Below are 18,688 nucleotides of genomic sequence, written 5' to 3'. Positions count from 1 at the left end.
TGCAAAAGGCTGAAGATATCAAAGGATGTTAATGCAGAGGTTCATAGCACTGATGTTACAGTTTGTTTGTTCTAGCACTCATGTGAGCAGCACAGAAGTCAGCGATCAGAAACCTGAATCTTCAAGCCTTGGTTCAAACCTTCCCATGTCAACTGAGAGTAAGTATCTTTCAGAATCCTTCAGCTCCCAGTGTGTCTGTTCTCCTCATTTCTGCCACTGATCTCATTACTTTTGTAATTCATCAAGTGCAAACTTCATCCCCTCTTTGTAATACTGTCCATGTTGTCAGTTGTAAGGTGAAGGTTTGCTGTGGGGCTTACAAAGCATTAATGCCTGTGTGTGTGATGGTAAGCAAACTGACAGTCAGACATATTGCTTAGCTTGGAGATCACTACACCATGGTTCCTTATGGGGTGGCATGCCATAAGGGGCTGTATGGTGCCAGGTTCTGTGCTGGAGGTCCAGCATAACCTCACTTTCCTGGTCTGATGGACAGCTCATCATTTATCAGGTCTGCTCATCTGAATTCAGGATATTACAATGGCTGCTGGGTTAAAGATATACCAGCTCAAGCACCCCAGTGCTATAAGTGGGACCTGTCTCATAAGGGTATCTGAGATGAGTTTGAACTCGGGTTGTGCAGCCTGAGTGACTGTCTCTTACCGGTTCTAGAGTGTGATTGCTGTGGATTTATTCAAAAAGAAAAATGGAAGCATCGCATTATATGCAGTGAATTGGCAAGAACGTTTTTAATGTGTTTTAATGCTGTGGGTTTTGAGAATTTACTTCAAAACAGATATCCAAGGTACTAAACGACCTTCCTGTGTTGGTGAAAGTCGTGTGAGTGTTCAGGTAGTTAAGTGAATTTAGTTGTTGGTTTTAGAAATCTCCTGTGTAATTACATAAACTATTTTTTCTTCCAGTTATGACATGCACTGACTATATCCCAAGGTCATCAAATGATTATACCTCACAGATGTATTCTGCAAAGTAAGTTGAACAACTGTTACAAAATTCAGTAGCTTCTTTCTGAAGTCATCTTTTAATATTATTATGTATTTCTTTAATTACTCTGACCAAACTCCCCTATATGCTAGGCTAGGCAGCAGACACTCACTGCTGTGCATGCTGAGCCTTGTAGAAGTCATCCTTTGGCTTCAGTGGCCATTGTCTTATGATCCGAAGGGTAAACAGATCTCTTCAATTAATTAACAATATGGTGATCTTGTTGAATAGTATTTGAGAGAGAAACAAGCATATAAGAGGAGTGTAAGATGTTACCATATTTGAGCATCATAAAATGTTTTCTCATTGTGTGGTACAGGAGGTCTAAATCTCCCACATTTGCTTTTGTATAGCCTGTTTGTTCCATTAGTTTTGATGCTGCTGTATTCTAATAGCTTTAGGATTTGCTGCTGTAAGGCACCATAGGTGAAACTAACTGCTCATGCCTGTTGGAACATAGGGTTCCTTCTGCCCTGCTCCCCCTGCCCTCACAGTCACAGTAATTGGGGATTGTTTCTTCTTTCTAAAGTGATTTAATAATGTGTCGTCTCGCTTGGAGGCTGAAAACTGCATATGTGAAAAGTTATGTTGGTTGGTTTGTAACTTTTCTTCCTTTTCAATCAGGCCATACGCACATATCCTTTCTGTACCTGTATCGGAAACAATGAGCCCTTACCCTGGTCAGACTCAGTACCAAGCACTACAGCAATCTCAGCCCTACACCATCTACCCTCAGACCACCCAAACCTATGGACTACCTCCTTTTGGTAAGAAATACATTTGCAAAGATTTCTCAGTGCTTGCAGTTATTTTCTTACATCTCATTAGAAAGCAAATATTAAGATTAGGTGTATTGGAGAGAAGCACATAGAGGAGAGCACACACTTAGCTTAAATTGTAGATCAGCATGAAGCGATGGAAAGATGTGTGTAAACGGCAATAGCTGTGGTTTCATGTGAGTCATCTCTAGATGAAACTTCATCTTGTCAGACCTTTTTTGTTTTTTGTTGTTTTTTTAACAAAACTGCTTTCCTGGACAGTAATTTGAATGTAGCCGTGCAGCTTGCTGAAAGCTTGCAGGGTAAGAGTCCTGTTGTAACTGAACATCTGAAGCTTGATGACAAGGTTTGAGCTGTTCCTTTGTATGTGTGGTAGCAGAGGTAGTTTTGCTCCTCAGTGCCTGGCTCTGTTGTGAGAGAGGAGAGAACGTCACCCTTCTATGCAGGTAACACAGGGAAAAAGTGCTGTCAGCTGTGACGTAGCCATGAAATGTTTGTCGTGGGGATTTTTGTGGTCGTGCTGCCTAGGTGAATTAACAGAGCCACTACAGTGCTAAATTCTTAGGGTATCAGACTGTAAAAGGATAAGTTTTCCTTAGCTGGAGAACTAAATGCCTTTCTGTCCTAAGCCGAATCATATATATGTATATGTATTACAAAGCAGTTAATTTGTCATGTTATTTTTAAAGATGGTATGGAAAAACAGATGCAACTGGGCTCATTCTTATTAGATATAAGTGATATCTGGTTTGGCAGAAATTTCTACCTTTTCAAGAATGGTCAGTGTATAAAGCTGAAGTACTCACCTTTTTTCCTCCTTTTCTTTCTTATTTTTCCTCCCATGTGTTATCAGAAAGGAGGTTTTTCTATTTGTGCTTGAGAGCATCCTTAGGAATAGAATGATTTGACCACAAGGCTTTACTCGCACAGTATCAAATCAAATTTGTTCTGTATTAATTCTAACAGCCTGAATGCCATAAGGAAGGAGCTTTGCAGGGTGTCAATTGTAGAGTAGCTAGGGCAGTTGGTCTGCTATCTTGCTAAACCCTCCTTGTCTTTTTTGTGCTATGGTAGTGTTGGCTGGTGCCAAATGGGCTGCTGCTGACAGCGTGCCCAACCCAGCCCATAACAGACATTGGAAAGCACGTTTCATCCCTGATACCTGCATTCCACTTTCAGTCTTTTTAGTGCATCCAAACATTGGCTTGTGGTTTCATTTCTTTCCCTGGGTTGGTGCTTATTGGTTCGCTGTGGGCAGTTCACTGAGACCACTTTGAAGGTTCATAGGCATTCGGCAGTGCCTGCGTGGTGATGTTTGTGATGTTTTGGTGATGGTAGCTGTGGTTACTGTCATTTTTTTTAATTACTTCTTTTTCCTGTAATTAGGTGCTTAACTGTCAGTTTCTACTGTTGCTTCAGAGTATCTTCGGGAGACCTAGGCAAGAGTTAAGCCTTTTCTATTGATTCCATAGCAACTCTTGTCCATTAAAGTTCTTCTGAAATGCAATCAGTTCACTTACTGAAATGTCTTGATAAGGATTTTGTGGAGTATTACTAAGTAGCTGAATTTTTAGTCTAAATTTAAGTGTTATGGAAATGTTAGAAGTCACATTTCCATCATACTGAAGTAGTATGAGTGTAATCAAACTGGGAAGATGGACAGATCCAGGTGGATGATCCAGGACCAACCATGTGCAGTGCTAAGGGCAGTCTAATTTTGTTTCTACTCACAGTATTTCTTTGGGTATGTGAGAACTTGACTAGATCGACTAGATGGATTAGATATTTTACTAGCAGATCCAACGTTTGCATCTCTTCTTATTGTGGGTTTAATTCTATGCCAAAAAGAAGACATCATGGATTAGGAGCAAAGAAGAAGTATTTTATATGTGAAATTCAAGCCAGCTGTCAAACACTCAGTTCAGGGTGCTGCTTTCAGAGAAGAGATGGCCTAGGTATACAAATATCAATATATATTCTTTCTTTTATATATATATATATATATATATATATATATATAAAATCTAGTGTGTGTATCTGCCAATTTTCCTTGTGCTATAATAATTTTTTTGGCATTTAATGCCCTGTTATGTGCCGAACATAACGTGAAAATCAATATTAAAATAAGAATGATGACATATAAGCCTTGTGGCTTCAAGTTATGTTAGAAGCACTGTAGATACAGTGGTTTACATGGACTCAAGGAGAACATACAAGTGGTGATCTGTCCTGTGTGGGGCCTTTCTGTCTCCATAAATGTGCCCTATGACATCCCTTTGCCTCAGCTGCAGTGCTGCCATCTGGTGTGGGGGTGTTTTGTGCTCCCTTATCCTGTGTCATCCTTGAAGCTGTGCTGCTGCAGAACAGCAGGAAAGGACACGACCTGCACGAGACTATGATACTATGATATGATATGACACACATCACCAGGGCCAGGGTGATCACTGACCAAGGCAGTTGTGGAAGGCTGGGTCTGGAAGATGCCTGAGTTGGCTGCTGCACCTGCATCCAGCCAACCCTGTGGGCACCTCTGACGTGTTTATCTGATCTGGCTTTACACCCCTTGTGTGATAAGCGTCCTGCAGCGTTCAGATGTTGTTTGTGTTTCACCATCACAGTGGTAGGCATGTTGGTATGCTCTGTGACTGTCTGATTTTGGTGTTCTCTGCTGCTTTCCCACCGATCTTGCACTGTAAGGAAATGCTGGTTACTGTCCTCTCTAAAAGCTACTTAAAAATACCACACCTGCTCTCTTTTAGGAGATCTGTTTCCCATATATTTGCCCTGCAGTTTCTACAGTATATCTGCAAGCTTCCTTAAATCATTCTTCCACTATTATTTGCTAATTACTGTGGCTTTCAAGGTTTGAAACCGTAATGAACAGGAATCAAAACCCTGAAAGACCATACAGATAAATGACTTTATAGGACTTGTGGCTGCCAGTTTTTTTTACACACCTTCATGAGGCTGAATGGGTTTTGAGATGGAAGGTCATCATTCTGCTAGCCCTGAACAATGTGTCTAGCTCCAGATGGCCTTTCTCCCTCTGCTTTGTGCATTCCTTCTTGTTTCTAAGTAGATCTTCCCAACTAATTCTTGCTTTTTTACTGCAGGCCAGAAAGAAGTGCCTTCAACTAGGTATAGATTAACCCCAGCTGGTTAGATTTCTTGCAGTGGGGATTGCAGCAACTTTAACTGCTGGCTGTGTTACATACTCTGAGCTGATAACTGGAGTCATAAATGCAATTAAATGGTGGTCCTGACCACCCTTCTGTCAGTCTGCTGTTAAAAGACTGAATGTAACTCTCTTCTACCCACTTTAGAAGATGGAATATCTAATTCCAAGGGAAGTTTTTCCTGCTTCCCATAAGCAAATCTTTATCTGGGAAAAGCTGCAGCATCTTGAATCTTTAGCAGTCAGCTTTCAGACTCCAAGACTTATAATTGCAAGAAACAAACAAACAAAAAAAAAGAGTTTTGAGTTCAGAAACAGTTTAAAAAGAAAACAAACCTGAGGAGCCCTGAAGAATCAGGCCTTGGTGAGTTCCTGAGGTCAGACACTGTTGTCACTGCTGCCAGCGCAGCAGAATGGACCTTAATGCAGCACCTGAACTGAAACCACACTGCCTGCGTGTGCCACGTGCATAGGGATTAAAAATCACACTGCTGCGTGTCCTTTGGCCAGTATTGGTACCGATGGGCATGAATGATTCTAGAATAACAGCAACTCTAGAGGATAATTTCCAGTCTTTTTTTCCTTTGAGCTCTATTTTTCCTTGTGTTCAGTCTATGAAAAGGACTGACTTTCAGCTTGTTTTTAAGTATTTGACCCCAAACTTAATGATGGGGTACAAGTGTTGAACTCGGAAAATTCCAACCCCAGTTGGGGATCAGCAATGCCTTCCTACCCACGTGGCAGTGAGCCTTACTGTTACACTGATGGATTTTTTTATTTGAAAGCATTGGAAGTTGGTCTTGTTGGTGTTTTTAATGTTCTTTTTTCAGCAAGTTTTGACAGCAGCCCTAATCCATGTGCTGCCTGGCATCCAGGACTTTTTATTGCAGAAATTAAGCATTTTCATGTATGATTTGTTCCTTGTTTTTGTGACGAGCCAAAACCTTACTCTGAGGTAGCAGTGTGCTGTTTGGTCCCAGCATGTTTATTTATAACTGGTCCAATTTATCCGATTCAGGTGCACTGTGGCCAGGTATGAAACCTGAAAGTGGTTTAATTCAGACTCCATCTACAAGTCAGCACAGTGTTCTTACCTGCACTACAGGGTTAACCACAAGCCAGCCCAGCCCAGCACATTATTCTTATTCCATTGAAGGTAACTTGGCATGGTTTTTATCTGCATCTCTCTCCACCTAATTGAGTACCACAAATAGAGAGGCTTGCACGTTTGCTCTTGGTTTGTGCATGCTTCTTTATGCTTTGTCTCTTTTCTATTTGTGCGTGTGTTTGTGTTTGGTTTTGTATTTGCTGTGTACCTCTGTATGCACCAGGCTGGCTTGTTGGTGCCATGCTGATGGACTTCACAGGGTGAAGAGCAAATGGGATGGGGAAAGGAGGCTAAATGTTGTGTTCTTTTGCATGTGTTTACTGGGAATGTTCTTGCAGTTCTTTGTTGGTAGATTTTAGCTTGAAGTCAGTAAATACACTGACTGAGACTGGATTTTGTTGTTGTTATGTCTGAAAGCAGAAGGCTCATGTACAATACATACACACACACAGCTTATACCCTCACACATTGCTTGTGTTGCTGCGTGAGGCCTCCAGCGTGTTAGATCTGCTAGGAAATGAATTTGTAATTACAGAACTGGCCTACAGATACTCCCAGTGCCAGCAGTGTCATATCTAAGAAGCCATGTGCTGAATTTCACCAGCTTCCAAAGCAGTTTTTATATGTAGATAGGCTATTGGGCTGAATAATCATATTTTGTTGCTTGTGGCAAATATGTGCAAGTAGGTTTTTCTTTCAGACTTGAATTTTTGCCACTTGTGCATGGGTAATGAATTATGAAAATTCATCTCTATGATGTTTAGGAAGCAGTTTGAGAGTTCTTCGTGGTTCTAAGACTTCAGGGATCTTTGGTTCATCCTCCTGCTCAAGGAACAGCTGGCACTGGATTCAGAGCAGGTTGCTCAGGGCTTTCTCCATTTAGGTTTCACAAACCTCCAACAGATGGCGATGAAATCTCCTCCAGTGACTGTCATGATGGTGAAATGTTTACCTTTGTCAGGTCAGAGCATCTCTCCCTTCATGTTGTGACCATTTCTCTTCTTCTCCTGCTGTACACCTGCATAAAGAACCTGACTTTCTTCTTGATAACTTCCTTTTTGATGTGGCAGGTTGATATCAGACCCCACTGAAACCATCTCTGCAGCATGAACAGCCTTGCCTGAGGATGATTTCCCAGAAGTAAAGAGGCTTGTTACTTCTCTTTATCCCCCCCAGAGAAGATGATGTTATTGCTTTTCCATATAACACTAATGAACTGTGGTCAATTAATGATCTATTCAGGAAAGTTTGGGTCAACAATGAAGCATAACAGCATGGTAACATCAAGTGCAGGAACTAAGGAATGTGTATAGGAGAAGCCATATAATGCAAGGAATAATTCTGTAGCCAGCTTGCAGCTGAACCTAACAAGCTCTTCTAGGTTTAAAGGTTCCCCCAACATAGATCTTAATTAATACAGTATGAATTTGGTTCCATTTACTTGACTTCATTAGGGGCTTTCAAGCTTGATTCTGCTGTACAGCCTTCCCTTGCAGGGTGTGTGCTTCAGCTCCCTGACCGTTTTGGTGGCTCTGTGCCAGACCTGCTCAAGTTTATCAACATTTGTCATCTGCTTGAGGCCCCAAACTGAATGTCGCATCCAGATGTGGTATAATGAGTGCCAAGCAGAGGGGAGTAGTTAAGTAATAAAGAGGTTTTAGCATGGATTTTGCAAATAGAAAAGACATAGAATGCTGTGGTACTTCTCAGCCTTGACTCACTGCAACAGTAGATAGCCCAAGAGTAATGTTTATTCTTAATTTACTTTTCAAAGTTACAGTTTAAGATTAGAAATACAACAGGTGACACCAAGTTGAGTGATGCAGTTGATAAGAAAGAAGAAAGGGATGTCATTCAAAGGAACCTGAGCAAGCTTGAAAGGTGAGCCATTGTAAACCTAATGAGGTTCAACAAGGCCAGGTGAAAGGTGCTGCACTTGGGTCTGGGCAGTCCCAGATATACGTATGGACTGGGAGAAGAGCTCAGTAAGAGCAGCCCTGTGGAGAAAGACTTGAGCAGCAGTCTGCACTTGCAGCCCAGAAGGCCAACTGTACACTGGGCTGCATCAGCAGAGGGATGGCAGTGGGCAGGGGGGGATTGTACCCCCTGCTCTGTCCTCATGGGACCCCATCTGGCTGGCATACTGCATCCAGATCTGGGTCCTCCTGCATGAGAAAGATGTGGATCTGTTGGAGAGGGTCCAAAGGAGACCATAAGGATGCTCACATGGCAGGAGCTATTCTGCTTTGGAGAAAGGCTGAGGAAGCTGGGGGTGTTCAGCATGAAGAGGGGACTCTTGAAAAAAATGCTTCTAAACAGGAGGAGAGCAACTTCTTACATGTTGTTTTGTTGGTAGGCTCTCAATTGTTTCTCTCCAAACAAGGCAGTAGGGTGATGCACTCTTATATGGTGCTGCTGGCCCAGCAGAAACGTTTGACAGTGCATGACCAGAATGGTTTAGTCTGCAGACTAACTGTGGACTGGACTTAGATAATATTTAAACCCTGGTGATACCTCAGGTACACTTAGTGGCGAAGAATGTTGCTTTTGGTAGCAGCTGGACAAGCTGTGGCTGTGATGGTAGTGGCAGAGGCTCCATGAAGTGCTGGAGGTGACATGCTTCCTTAACCTCTTCTTCCCATGTGAACAAAGCAGCCAAGTGAAATGCAAAATGCATTAATCACCATTTCCCTTCCCTGCAAGTGGGGGAGAAAAAGAGAAGAGAGAAGAGACGTGGCAGCTTCAAGGCACAGGTTTGTGTTTGCAGATCTGTGAACACTGAGGTTGTGAAATGGTTGTGAATAGTCCTTTTGGCACATCCATGCCGAGCAACTTGGTGTGGTTTTGGCCCATTTGCAGGTAAAGGGGCTGACCCACAGCGCAGAATGAATTGTGTGATTTGGGTAGTGAGAGCTATTTGTAAAGAACTGATGTGTCGTGTTGTATACATAAGGGATAATTCTAAATCTTGGAATGAGACCATAGTTTATAAGGTAAACTACAAAGTTCACTGTGGGGAGGCTGTGTTTTAGCAGAGTCCCAGCTCTTGGAAACTCTTTCTATGATCTCTTGTGTGATCCATCTCATTGGCAAAGCAGCCTCCTCAGATCACTATAGATGAAAAGAGTTAGAATGATTCTGGCTTCTTAGCAGTTCATCTCCTCCAGCTTCCTGGCAGCTTCACTCTGTTTGGCAGGAGTGCCAAAAGTGCCCTCATTTTTTTTGAGGTTCTCATTGTAACACATACAGTTTGGAAACTGTCCCCAGCTCTTCAGCAGCTGCTTATGAGGAGTATCCACTGCTGCTTCTGATAGCTGCATAGCTACTGTTTGCACTTGAGTGTTTTCATTGCCATTTTCGCTGTTCAGTGCAACCTTTCCCCCTTTTTCTAATGATTCACCTTCCAAAACTTTCTCCCACCTGTTTTTGAACACTATCAGGGGATTCCCAAGGCCTTGTTACTTGCCTTCATTTTTGCTTCTGCAGAAAAGACCTCCTCTCATACTTTGTATTTTTGCTCCTCTCATACTTTGTATTTTTGCTCCTCTCATACTTTGAATTTTAATGTATCTTTTAAGATATAGTTCTTTTGTCTTTTATCTTTTAAGATATAGTTCTTTTTTACATCCATTTTGAGCCATGTTTTAGATCTGTTCCTCTTTCCAGGAGATGATCTCCATGTAGTACCCGTGTTTGCCATAATGCAATGTCTATTGATTTAAGAGTTTGTGGTGGGGTCTTTTTCCCTTTGCAGCTTCCTTAGGACAGAAAGACTGAAGCCTTCAGGATCCCAAGCTCTTCAAGTCTTGGGTTGAATTCTGCATGGATATGATTTGCAGGAAGGCTTGTCCTGTAGTGGTAGTATAGTAGGTGATACCGTGGATTTCTGCAAGCCTTTTCCTAAGTGTCTAACTACTGTTGGTTTTGTTTGTGTGCAGAGGAAGAAGGTTTAGCACAACACAGTACTCCTTGGTAACCCTTTATTTAGTACATGCTGGCTTTGTTTGTGCTGAGTTCAGTATTTCTTTCCACTAATCCTTGGGGTTCCTGAAACCCTGTGTGGACCAATGTCTAATGGTATGGCCCTAGAGCTGTAAGACCATAAAGGCTGCTAAATGACTCTTGTTCCCAGAGGGTGTTCTGGCTGCTCTCTCTGTGTTTTAGAAGAGCTGAATGCATTGACATGAAGACTATTAAACTAACAACTCACTGTCTCTAACAATTTGTCTTACATGAGAAGTTCTTTCAGGATCTCTCTTCCAGAAACTAGATGTAATGTCACAGGGCATGGGGAGAAGCATTCTTCATATATTATTTGAAATATTTTTGCTGCTTCCCTGTTGTTTTGATACTAATTCCAGAGAAAATAGAAACTTCACTATTACCAGAACTGATTTAAACACATTCATATCTCTGGTCTACTCTGATTCATTTCTAAAAGCTGATAGTTAAATATCAAGGTGTGATTTTTGTCTTCTTAAAACTTGTAATTAAAGGTATGAAGCTGTTTTAATTGAACTCCAGTTGCATAGCAGGCATGGAAAGAAAATGTTTTCTATTTAGAAGCTTTGGATAAAGTTTCTGAAATACTGAAGAAAAACGTTTTTAAAGATCCCTGTGTGCCAACTCTCCTCCTCTCTAAGCCCAGTGGAAATATAGCTGGTTTCTAGATATAGCCCAACACTTATTTTGTCTGCTAGAAGCACAAATACATGCATATAGACCTTGTAAAAACTTACTTTATACCTGAAATTGGTCTTGTCTCTCATACTCATCATGAACGTATATATATGCAGTAATTCTTAATTTTACAGCATCAACTACCAATGCCAGTCCAGTCTCTACATCCTCAACTGTTGTCAATATTTCCACATCAGCAGTAGCCAGCATCTCACAGGTAAAATTTCCTCCTTGTTATATTTACGTGCAACATCTTGTTCACTTCTGTTTAACACATTGTTCAGAACTAACATAAGAAGGCAAAATATTTGAACCACTTTGAATGAAAAGCAACGAGCATTAAAGTTACAGGGCTCTGTGTGGAACTCAAAGTCAGCAAGATCACTTTGGCTGCATCTTTGACCACGCTGCTGTTCCCCGTGGCCTTTGCAGCAGACTTCCTTGAGCTGTCCATAGCTGCTTCCTTATCTGCTGTTTGTGTTGGAGCCTTAAGCACAGCACTGAGATCCCCCATGAGAGACACAGGAGAAGAAGCAAAGGAACGATTATTAGAACCAAACTAAGGGAGGGTTATGTTTGGACATCTTTTGAATGCCTTTGTTTTCCCATGGCAAGAGAATGAAAACAATAAGCACAAATAAGCAAAGAAGTAAGAGTGGACTCGGTACTCCCTGTAACTGTCACATCATTCACATAAATCCATACTTGAGGGAACTGGAGGCAGAGGAAGGGCCCTGTGTTTACTGGCCTTCTGTGGGCAGAACTTACCTGCCTTGTAGGCATTGGGAATTGTATCTCTCAATCCTTTTGGAGGATTTCCTACGTGTACAAAAGGAAATAACATAAAGTCAGATTGTGCTCTTGCTGATGTTTCTCTTTGACAAACATCACCTGGTATAAAAGTCATTGTAGATAATGCTGTCTGAATCCTATCATAACCAATCCTTTCCTCTAATAGGAATATCCTACGTACACAATCCTTGGCCAGAGTCAGTACCAGACGTGTTACCCAAGTTCTGGCTTTGGAGTCATAACACCAGCAGACAGCAACGCGGAGAGTACTGCATTAACAACAGCTACGTACCCATCTGACAAACCAAATGCCATGGTGCCTACACGGACGGTGCAGAGACATTCCTCTGGTAATGGTTGCATCTTTAACAGGGTAGCAGTAGTACCTGATCTCTACCAAGTCCTCAGATTCATTCAGACAGATGGAAATCAAGGATAGCTGACTGCCAGTGAGCAAAGCATGTGTCAGTGGTCTTGAACTTGGTAGTGTTCAAAATTGCTCTTTTGTTTACCGTATGGAATTCTCTAGACAGTTGGTGGCAAACAGCACACGGTGATGTTGGAAATCTAGAGGCATGTTTCCTCAAGTCTTCAAGAAGTATTTGTCCTCTATTTGGAGTGAACACCAGGAGACCTACCCTCCTGAATTTGTTTTTATTTGATTGTGAATGCTGTAAGCAACTGACCTGTTATCTCAAGGCACTGGCCAAGGGAAGGTCCAGCTGTTAACATTCTCATTGACATTTCCTAAGTTCAGGAGCACTCTTGAATTTACCATTCTACATGAATTTTCATGAGTATTGCTCAATTTTCATGAATTACTTCATGCTTGAGACCCAGACTGAATTCAAACTCTTTCAGGTTGTCTTGGCTCCATGGTCAGAAACTGGTCTGGGTAATCTGACTGCTAACTCTGGATGAAGACATGGCTCACTCTGTGCCTTTCTGCTGTCCTGACAGAGTTCTAATCCTATTTCTCAACTAGTCAGACGGACACCAGGGATGCTGAATCTTCTGAGTGAACTGTTAGTAAGGATTCAGGGATTATCTCCCATTGTGACCATAGTACTCTGTACATCAAAACACTTATTCATTTATTTTAGAGTCCTTTCCCTTTGGCAGGAGTTCTTACCAGTTGCAGAATAAGCTCTGTAGTTTATTCGTATTTCAGTAATGGCCATGCTGCTTGGCCACATCTTTGTCTCCAGGGCCAAGTATGTTCCTGTGATTGATCCATGGGGGTATGGCAATGCAGCTGTAGGGTAAGCATGTTTGATTTACAGTTAGCATCCTGTGGGTTTGTGTGTGATGAACACATTGCGGGTGTCTGTACACAGGCTATTGTTTAACTGTTGGTCAAAAGCTGTATTATGGTGGAACAGGAGTGAGTAGTGTCAGCAGAGGTGAAAACAGCACGTCTCGTATGGGATTGTTCAACACAGAAAAGGCATTTGACAAACCTGGGAGATCTAGGATGGACAGACATTACTCAATACTTACTTCTGTAGTTCCATTCCAGACGAAGAGCTTCTGATATGGTATCAAGAAGCATTAAAAGAAGCTGCTGGATAATAAAACAGGGGATCAGAGCTATTTGAATTCTTTTCTGCAGGAGATGCATCCACAAGTCCGTCATTGTCGAGAGCAACAGCAAGTAAAGAGTCAGATGAACAGGCGAGAAAAAATATCCCTGGGAAGAACAGAGGGAAAAGGAAAGCAGACACCTCTTCTTCACAAGACAGTGAGCTGGAGGTAAGTGGGAATGTTTTCTATGGGCAGAGTTGCAGAATGGTGTGGTGGTAAACATTTCTCTCTCTTTATTTCTTTCTGTATCCTTGGAAATGAAAGGGGATAATCTAGGAAATTCCTATAACTTGTTATTTGGGAATTGCACTAGATTAATTTTTCAGTGGCTCTTGACAAGTTTCACTTAAGCATGTCTTGGAATCATAGTGGTTTCAATGGAGCAGATGTCTGGGTGTTTCTAGTACAGTCTCCTGCTTGGAGCAGGGCTGTCCTTATCAGTAGAACAGGATGACTGGCATCGTTCAGCCGAGTGTTGAGAATCTCCTAGGTTAGAGATCCTGCATCTGCCTGTTGATGTGTCCTGAAACTACCACACCCACCTGCAGAAGGCAGTTTTCTTTCTCCAACCATAATCTCCCATGCTGTAATTTGCTCCCTTCTTTTTTCCATTGCAGTTTTCTATCCAGCACTACAGAGGAGAACTTGTCTACATCATGTTGGCAGTTCCACTTTCATGTAGTTATGGGCTGTTAGCAAATCATTCTTGTTTTGTCTCTAAACCATCACACATCCCTCAGCCCTCCTCTAAGCTGGTGACTTTCTTAGCAGTCCTTTGCTGGCTGCTCAGTTGAACAGGGGATGCCATACTCCGTGCCAAGCAGAGTGGAACTACCTTCCTTCCATCGCCTTGCAGTTCATCTTATCTACAGGGAGAGTGTGCTGCAAGTCATGTTGCACCTGGTGTCCACTGAGCCATCCAGCACTTTGCATCTTGGACTTATATGAGGGGTTATTCTATCACGTATGCAGAATCTGCAATTATTCAGCCTCTTGTAGTTCCTCTTGGCTTAACTTCTCAAGTTAATCTGAGCCCATCTGTACTGAAACTGTTTGTCATGTCAGCAAATCCTCATTATTTATCTTAATAAAGGTGTCTGTGATAAACACCAAGGTCATTTACCTGATGCTGTCTACATCACAGGCAGTAAATTTCTACACTAGCAATGCTTTAAAGTTCATTATCAGTTTGGGCTTGGTTTTTTTTCCTTCTCATTTTGTAGCTGCAGAAGCAAGAGAAACTTAGAGCAAAGTGTGACCAAGGGTCTTACCCTGTGTGCTTGGTTTAATAACTCATTTAGCCTGTGCGATGACTACTGTTGTTCATATCTGCAACTATCTACAAAATAAACCCTAGAGCTTGCTTTATTGTAGGACCATACTTAGAATATCTCAGCCCTAACTTGCCTTTATTCTCTACACAGCGAGTGTTTCTCTGGGACCTGGATGAGACCATCATCATTTTCCATTCACTTCTCACAGGATCTTATGCTCAAAAATATGGCAAGGTAATACCTCCTCCTATGTGGAAGGAAAATAATCTGTTCTGCAGAAGTAAATGTCAATTTCTGCAAAATGAATAGAAAAACGATAGCTTGTTTTAAATATATAACGTGATGTTTCTAACTTGTTGCCAGTTTTGGGGAGAAGAGTTTGACATTATTTCCTTTTGTTTTGCCAGGATCCAACTCTGGTGATTGGCTCAGGACTCTCAATGGAGGAGATGATTTTTGAAGTAGCTGATACTCACCTGTTCTTCAATGACTTGGAGGTACATGGCAAATGTTTTTGTAACACAGAGTTTGTGAGGGCAGATTTGCTTCTCATCAAGTCAGTACTGAAATGTAAGGATCTGCCAAAACTGAACGGGTTCTAAACATGGCCAAATTAAAAGGGTATTCTCTTTTATCAAAGACTGGCATCCTGAACGCTTCTGTGTCATGAGCTTTGCTAGCTCTCTTAGGGGTTTCTACTTGTGCCTAAGGCATCAAGAGTGATGCCTACTTTGTATTACAGTTTCATCCTGAAGCAGGGAGCACTTTGCTTACAATGTTCCTGCTTTGAAATGGAGATGTGGAGGAAAAAGTGACCTATAAGCCAGTATCTCTTTTTTAGTCTGCAACTTTTGGTATCTTTCTGGATTACAAGAGCAGCTTTTGACTTTTTGTCTGTCTCAAACAGGAGTGCGACCAGGTACACATAGAAGATGTGGCATCTGATGATAACGGCCAAGATTTAAGGTAGTGTACTGAGCAGTGCATAAATGTGGAACATGCAGTCTAGTTTATTTTGTGGGGCTTCAGAAAGGGACCAAACTGTAATGGGGTTATGGAATGGAGGTCAGCAACTGAAATTTGGCAGATGGTGTTTATAGATGGTGTTTATTTGCTGGGTGGTTTATTGTGTTGGTTTCTTGGGGGGGGGAGGTTGCTGGGGGGGTGCAGGTTAAGACCTACAGAAGGTTAAGACTTGTGGAATTTCAATGTGAATTATATTGTCTAACTTGAATATTACATTTGTACTCAGTCATGTGAAATGAGTGGAACTAGCGCTCCAAATTTTTTTTTGGCCTTTGAGTCTGCCTATATTTTGCACACCTGTGTGAGCTGACCATATACACGCACACAGGCAGAGTAGATCAGTATTCTATTGCATTAGTGAGCTGAACTGACTCATGGGGGAGGTCTGAGAAGTGTCTGTATTTCAGGAAGAAAGAAACAACACTGAGATTTATCACTGCAGAACAAGAGGGTCTAGTGGGAAGAAGGTTTATATCAAAGAGAAGAGAACAAAGAGCAATGGCAGGTTTTGTATTGGAGGGTGAGCAAGAGGGGTTGCATCAATGCACTTCAGTACACAGTTCAGGACTGGCAGCAGGTGTAGCTGTGTGTTAGTGCACACTGCCCAATGTGGTGCTTTTCCAACCCAATTGGAAAGGTCACCATGATTCTGACACTGTGACACACGTAACAGATCAGTTTTTCTTTAACAGCAACTACAATTTCTCCACGGATGGCTTCAGTGGCTCAGGAAGCAATGCCAACCACAGTTCATCAGTCGGTGTCCAAGGTGGAGTAGACTGGATGAGAAAATTGGCCTTCCGTTACCGTAGGGTACGAGAGATCTACGATAAGTACAAAACAAACGTTGGAGGTGAGTGCTTCCGTGCACCAGGACGTGGGACACTGAGCAGAGTTGGTGACACCAGACTTGGTCTTTCTTGGTAGCAGTTCCATCCAGTAGCTTTTGCTTTCCTAGATGTTTGAACATGAAAAGTAACCATTCTGGGATCAGGTCTCTGTGGAATCTAAGAGGGTGCATCTTCCAAAACTGAGCAGCATTGCAGTGCAGTCTCCAGGTTACCATGTAGTAGATAGAGGTCAGTCAATCCTGTATCTCATAGAAAGGTCTGGCTCTGTGTCCCATTGCTACTTTTGAATGAAAGGCTGCCTATTTCTGCACAGAATGGTTCTAAATAACCTACATATCACTCCACTTAGGCCTTTTCACATGTGTCTTCATAAAATCTGTTGCTGTGCCATTGTCACCAAGTTATACATTCACCCTTTTGGCTTCTGTGCTTGAGGTCTGACACGACGTCTCTAAGTCTGTTCACAAAGTCACTGAAAATGTTTCTATTAATGGCTTCACTTCCAAAGCCAAAGCAGTAATGAAAGTGCAAACCACAACTGCATTTCATAGCAAATGTTAGTAAAGTTCTGTTTAGTTTGAATCTTGGCACTGACATCCTGAGAAGCTGGAGCAGCACTGGGTGACTTGGCCTGCTGGGTTTCAGGTTTGGGTGCCTTTAGCCTGTGCAAAAGAAACTCAATACAACATTTTCTTCAACTTAATGAAAAATGGGCGATCAAAACTATAACTTTCAGGCTCAGAAGTATAAGTCTGCATTTCAGTGCTCTACTGTTACCTTGTTTCTGGTAGGGAGCAGACTTTTTTGTGTCTTTTATATGTGAAAAACCCAGATGTGGAGTTTTTCAGGACCCATCTGAAAACACATGGTGACATCACACAGCACCTACTTTTGTGTTTTGAGAAATGCATTTTATTTCATGTGTCCTGAGGGCTGCACAGGGCTCCATTGAGTCACTGGAAGCTGATTTCCCCTGTTGTCTTGTTATAGTCTCAGCTTTCAGATGACTTCAGTATGATATTGGCTATGACAGGATAGGCAGGTGTTAATTGAGCCGTGGCTCTGTTTGTGTTAGACTTAGCTGAGAGAATTCGTGTTGCTTTCCAGGCCTTCTCAGCCCACAGAAGAGGGAAGCTCTGCAGCGACTAAGAACTGATATAGAAGTGTTAACAGATTCTTGGCTGGAAACTGCATTGAAATCCCTGCTACTTATACAGTCCAGGTATGGAAACTGGAAACATATCTGTTGCTTTCTCAGCAATTCTTCTCACTTAGTGCAGTTACAGTCGTGCCAACATGTAATTCTAGGGCTGCTTATCACAGAAACTTCACTGCTGAGCACTCTGAGATCTTCCTGCAACAAAGTCCGTTGTTAGGAACGTCCTTTTAGTAAGACTGTGCTCACAAAATTGCATTCCTGCAGAAGAACCATCTATTCAAAATAAATTAAACAAAGAAAGGCAACCTGATCTAGTAAATGTGTATGTTTGTTGGCCCTGCTAGGCAGGGGGGTTGGAACTACATGATCCTTGAGGTCCCTTCCAACCTGGGTCATTCTGTGATTCTGTGAAAATCTGAGCCTTAGAGAGGCTGGGCAGCAAAACTGATGGTGCCTTTGGAGAGCTGAGTGAGCTGCCCAGGGTGGCCTTCAGCACTACAGGCTGCTGATAAGCTTTTAAAAGTGCTTTCTTTGTTGTTTTCTCCCTTTCAGAAAAAACTGTGTGAACATCCTGATCACCACGACCCAACTGGTGCCAGCTCTTGCCAAAGTTCTCCTCTATGGATTGGGAGAGGTGTTTCCCATTGAAAATATCTATAGCGCAACAAAAATAGGTAAGGGGCTGTGCTGGATAGCTGCCACTCAGGTGTTTTTTGTGGATCAGCTGGGATTTTAACACAGGAAACAATTTCTGCAGCTAAGCAGCACTTGTGACTGAGGAGATGCAGATGATTGCTAATAATGATGGCTTCAGGGCTTAGAAACCACAGTGGGAATTCTCCCCATCCCAGTAAGACAGGAATGTGTGTTTGTTTTGGCTTGTTCAGGCTGTTTCTGCCTAAAGCTCATTACGGTGGGATTGTGTTTTGGCAGGAAAAGAGAGCTGCTTTGAGAGGATCGTGTCCCGATTTGGAAAGAAAGTCACCTATGTGGTAATTGGAGATGGGCGTGATGAAGAGATTGCAGCTAAGCAGGTGGGTTTCTGTGGATATGGGGCAATGGGTTGATTCAAAGAGGAGCTACAATAGCCCTCTCTTTTGCAGGGACTCTTTTTCCAAGTCTTGCTTCTTCAGGCCACAGTCAATGAGTGGAACACTTTGCCTTTAACACAACATCTGTCACTATTTAACACAGGAGTTACCTGGCTCACAGGTTTAAATTTCCTGTTTTCCTCTTGTTTAGGATTGCAGTTCTG

At 42.2% G+C, this 18,688-nt stretch overlaps 1 protein-coding gene across 13 annotated transcripts in view; it reads left to right on the top strand.

The window, feature by feature from the left end:
- Positions 1–18,688, top strand: part of EYA3 (EYA transcriptional coactivator and phosphatase 3) — a 36,069-nt gene that overhangs the window by 14,425 nt on the left and 2,956 nt on the right. For 6 of the 13 annotated variants that reach the window (XM_015883498.3, XM_015883499.3, XM_015883501.3 and 3 more), the window contains 14 exons: positions 76–158; positions 924–990; positions 1,630–1,772; positions 5,978–6,115; positions 10,882–10,964; positions 11,706–11,889; positions 13,152–13,291; positions 14,548–14,631; positions 14,805–14,894; positions 15,305–15,363; positions 16,116–16,276; positions 17,382–17,496; positions 17,986–18,107; positions 18,367–18,467. In XM_015883498.3, coding sequence (XP_015738984.2) covers positions 76–158; positions 924–990; positions 1,630–1,772; positions 5,978–6,115; positions 10,882–10,964; positions 11,706–11,889; positions 13,152–13,291; positions 14,548–14,631; positions 14,805–14,894; positions 15,305–15,363; positions 16,116–16,276; positions 17,382–17,496; positions 17,986–18,107; positions 18,367–18,467 — 1,570 coding nt within the window. The remainder of the gene's footprint in view (positions 1–75; positions 159–923; positions 991–1,629; positions 1,773–5,977; positions 6,116–10,881; positions 10,965–11,705; positions 11,890–13,151; positions 13,292–14,547; positions 14,632–14,804; positions 14,895–15,304; positions 15,364–16,115; positions 16,277–17,381; positions 17,497–17,985; positions 18,108–18,366; positions 18,468–18,688) is intronic. The other 7 variants (XM_015883503.3, XM_085518334.1, XM_085518335.1 and 4 more) reach the window with 3 other exon arrangements.

This window comes from Coturnix japonica, chromosome 17 (assembly GCF_054131305.1).
Source record: "Coturnix japonica strain WE chromosome 17, WE-NBRP24, whole genome shotgun sequence".
NCBI classification, from domain to species: Eukaryota; Metazoa; Chordata; class Aves; order Galliformes; family Phasianidae; genus Coturnix; species Coturnix japonica.
The sequence above is the reverse complement of the archived record's forward strand: the minus strand, read 5'-3'. Positions and strand labels throughout refer to the sequence as shown.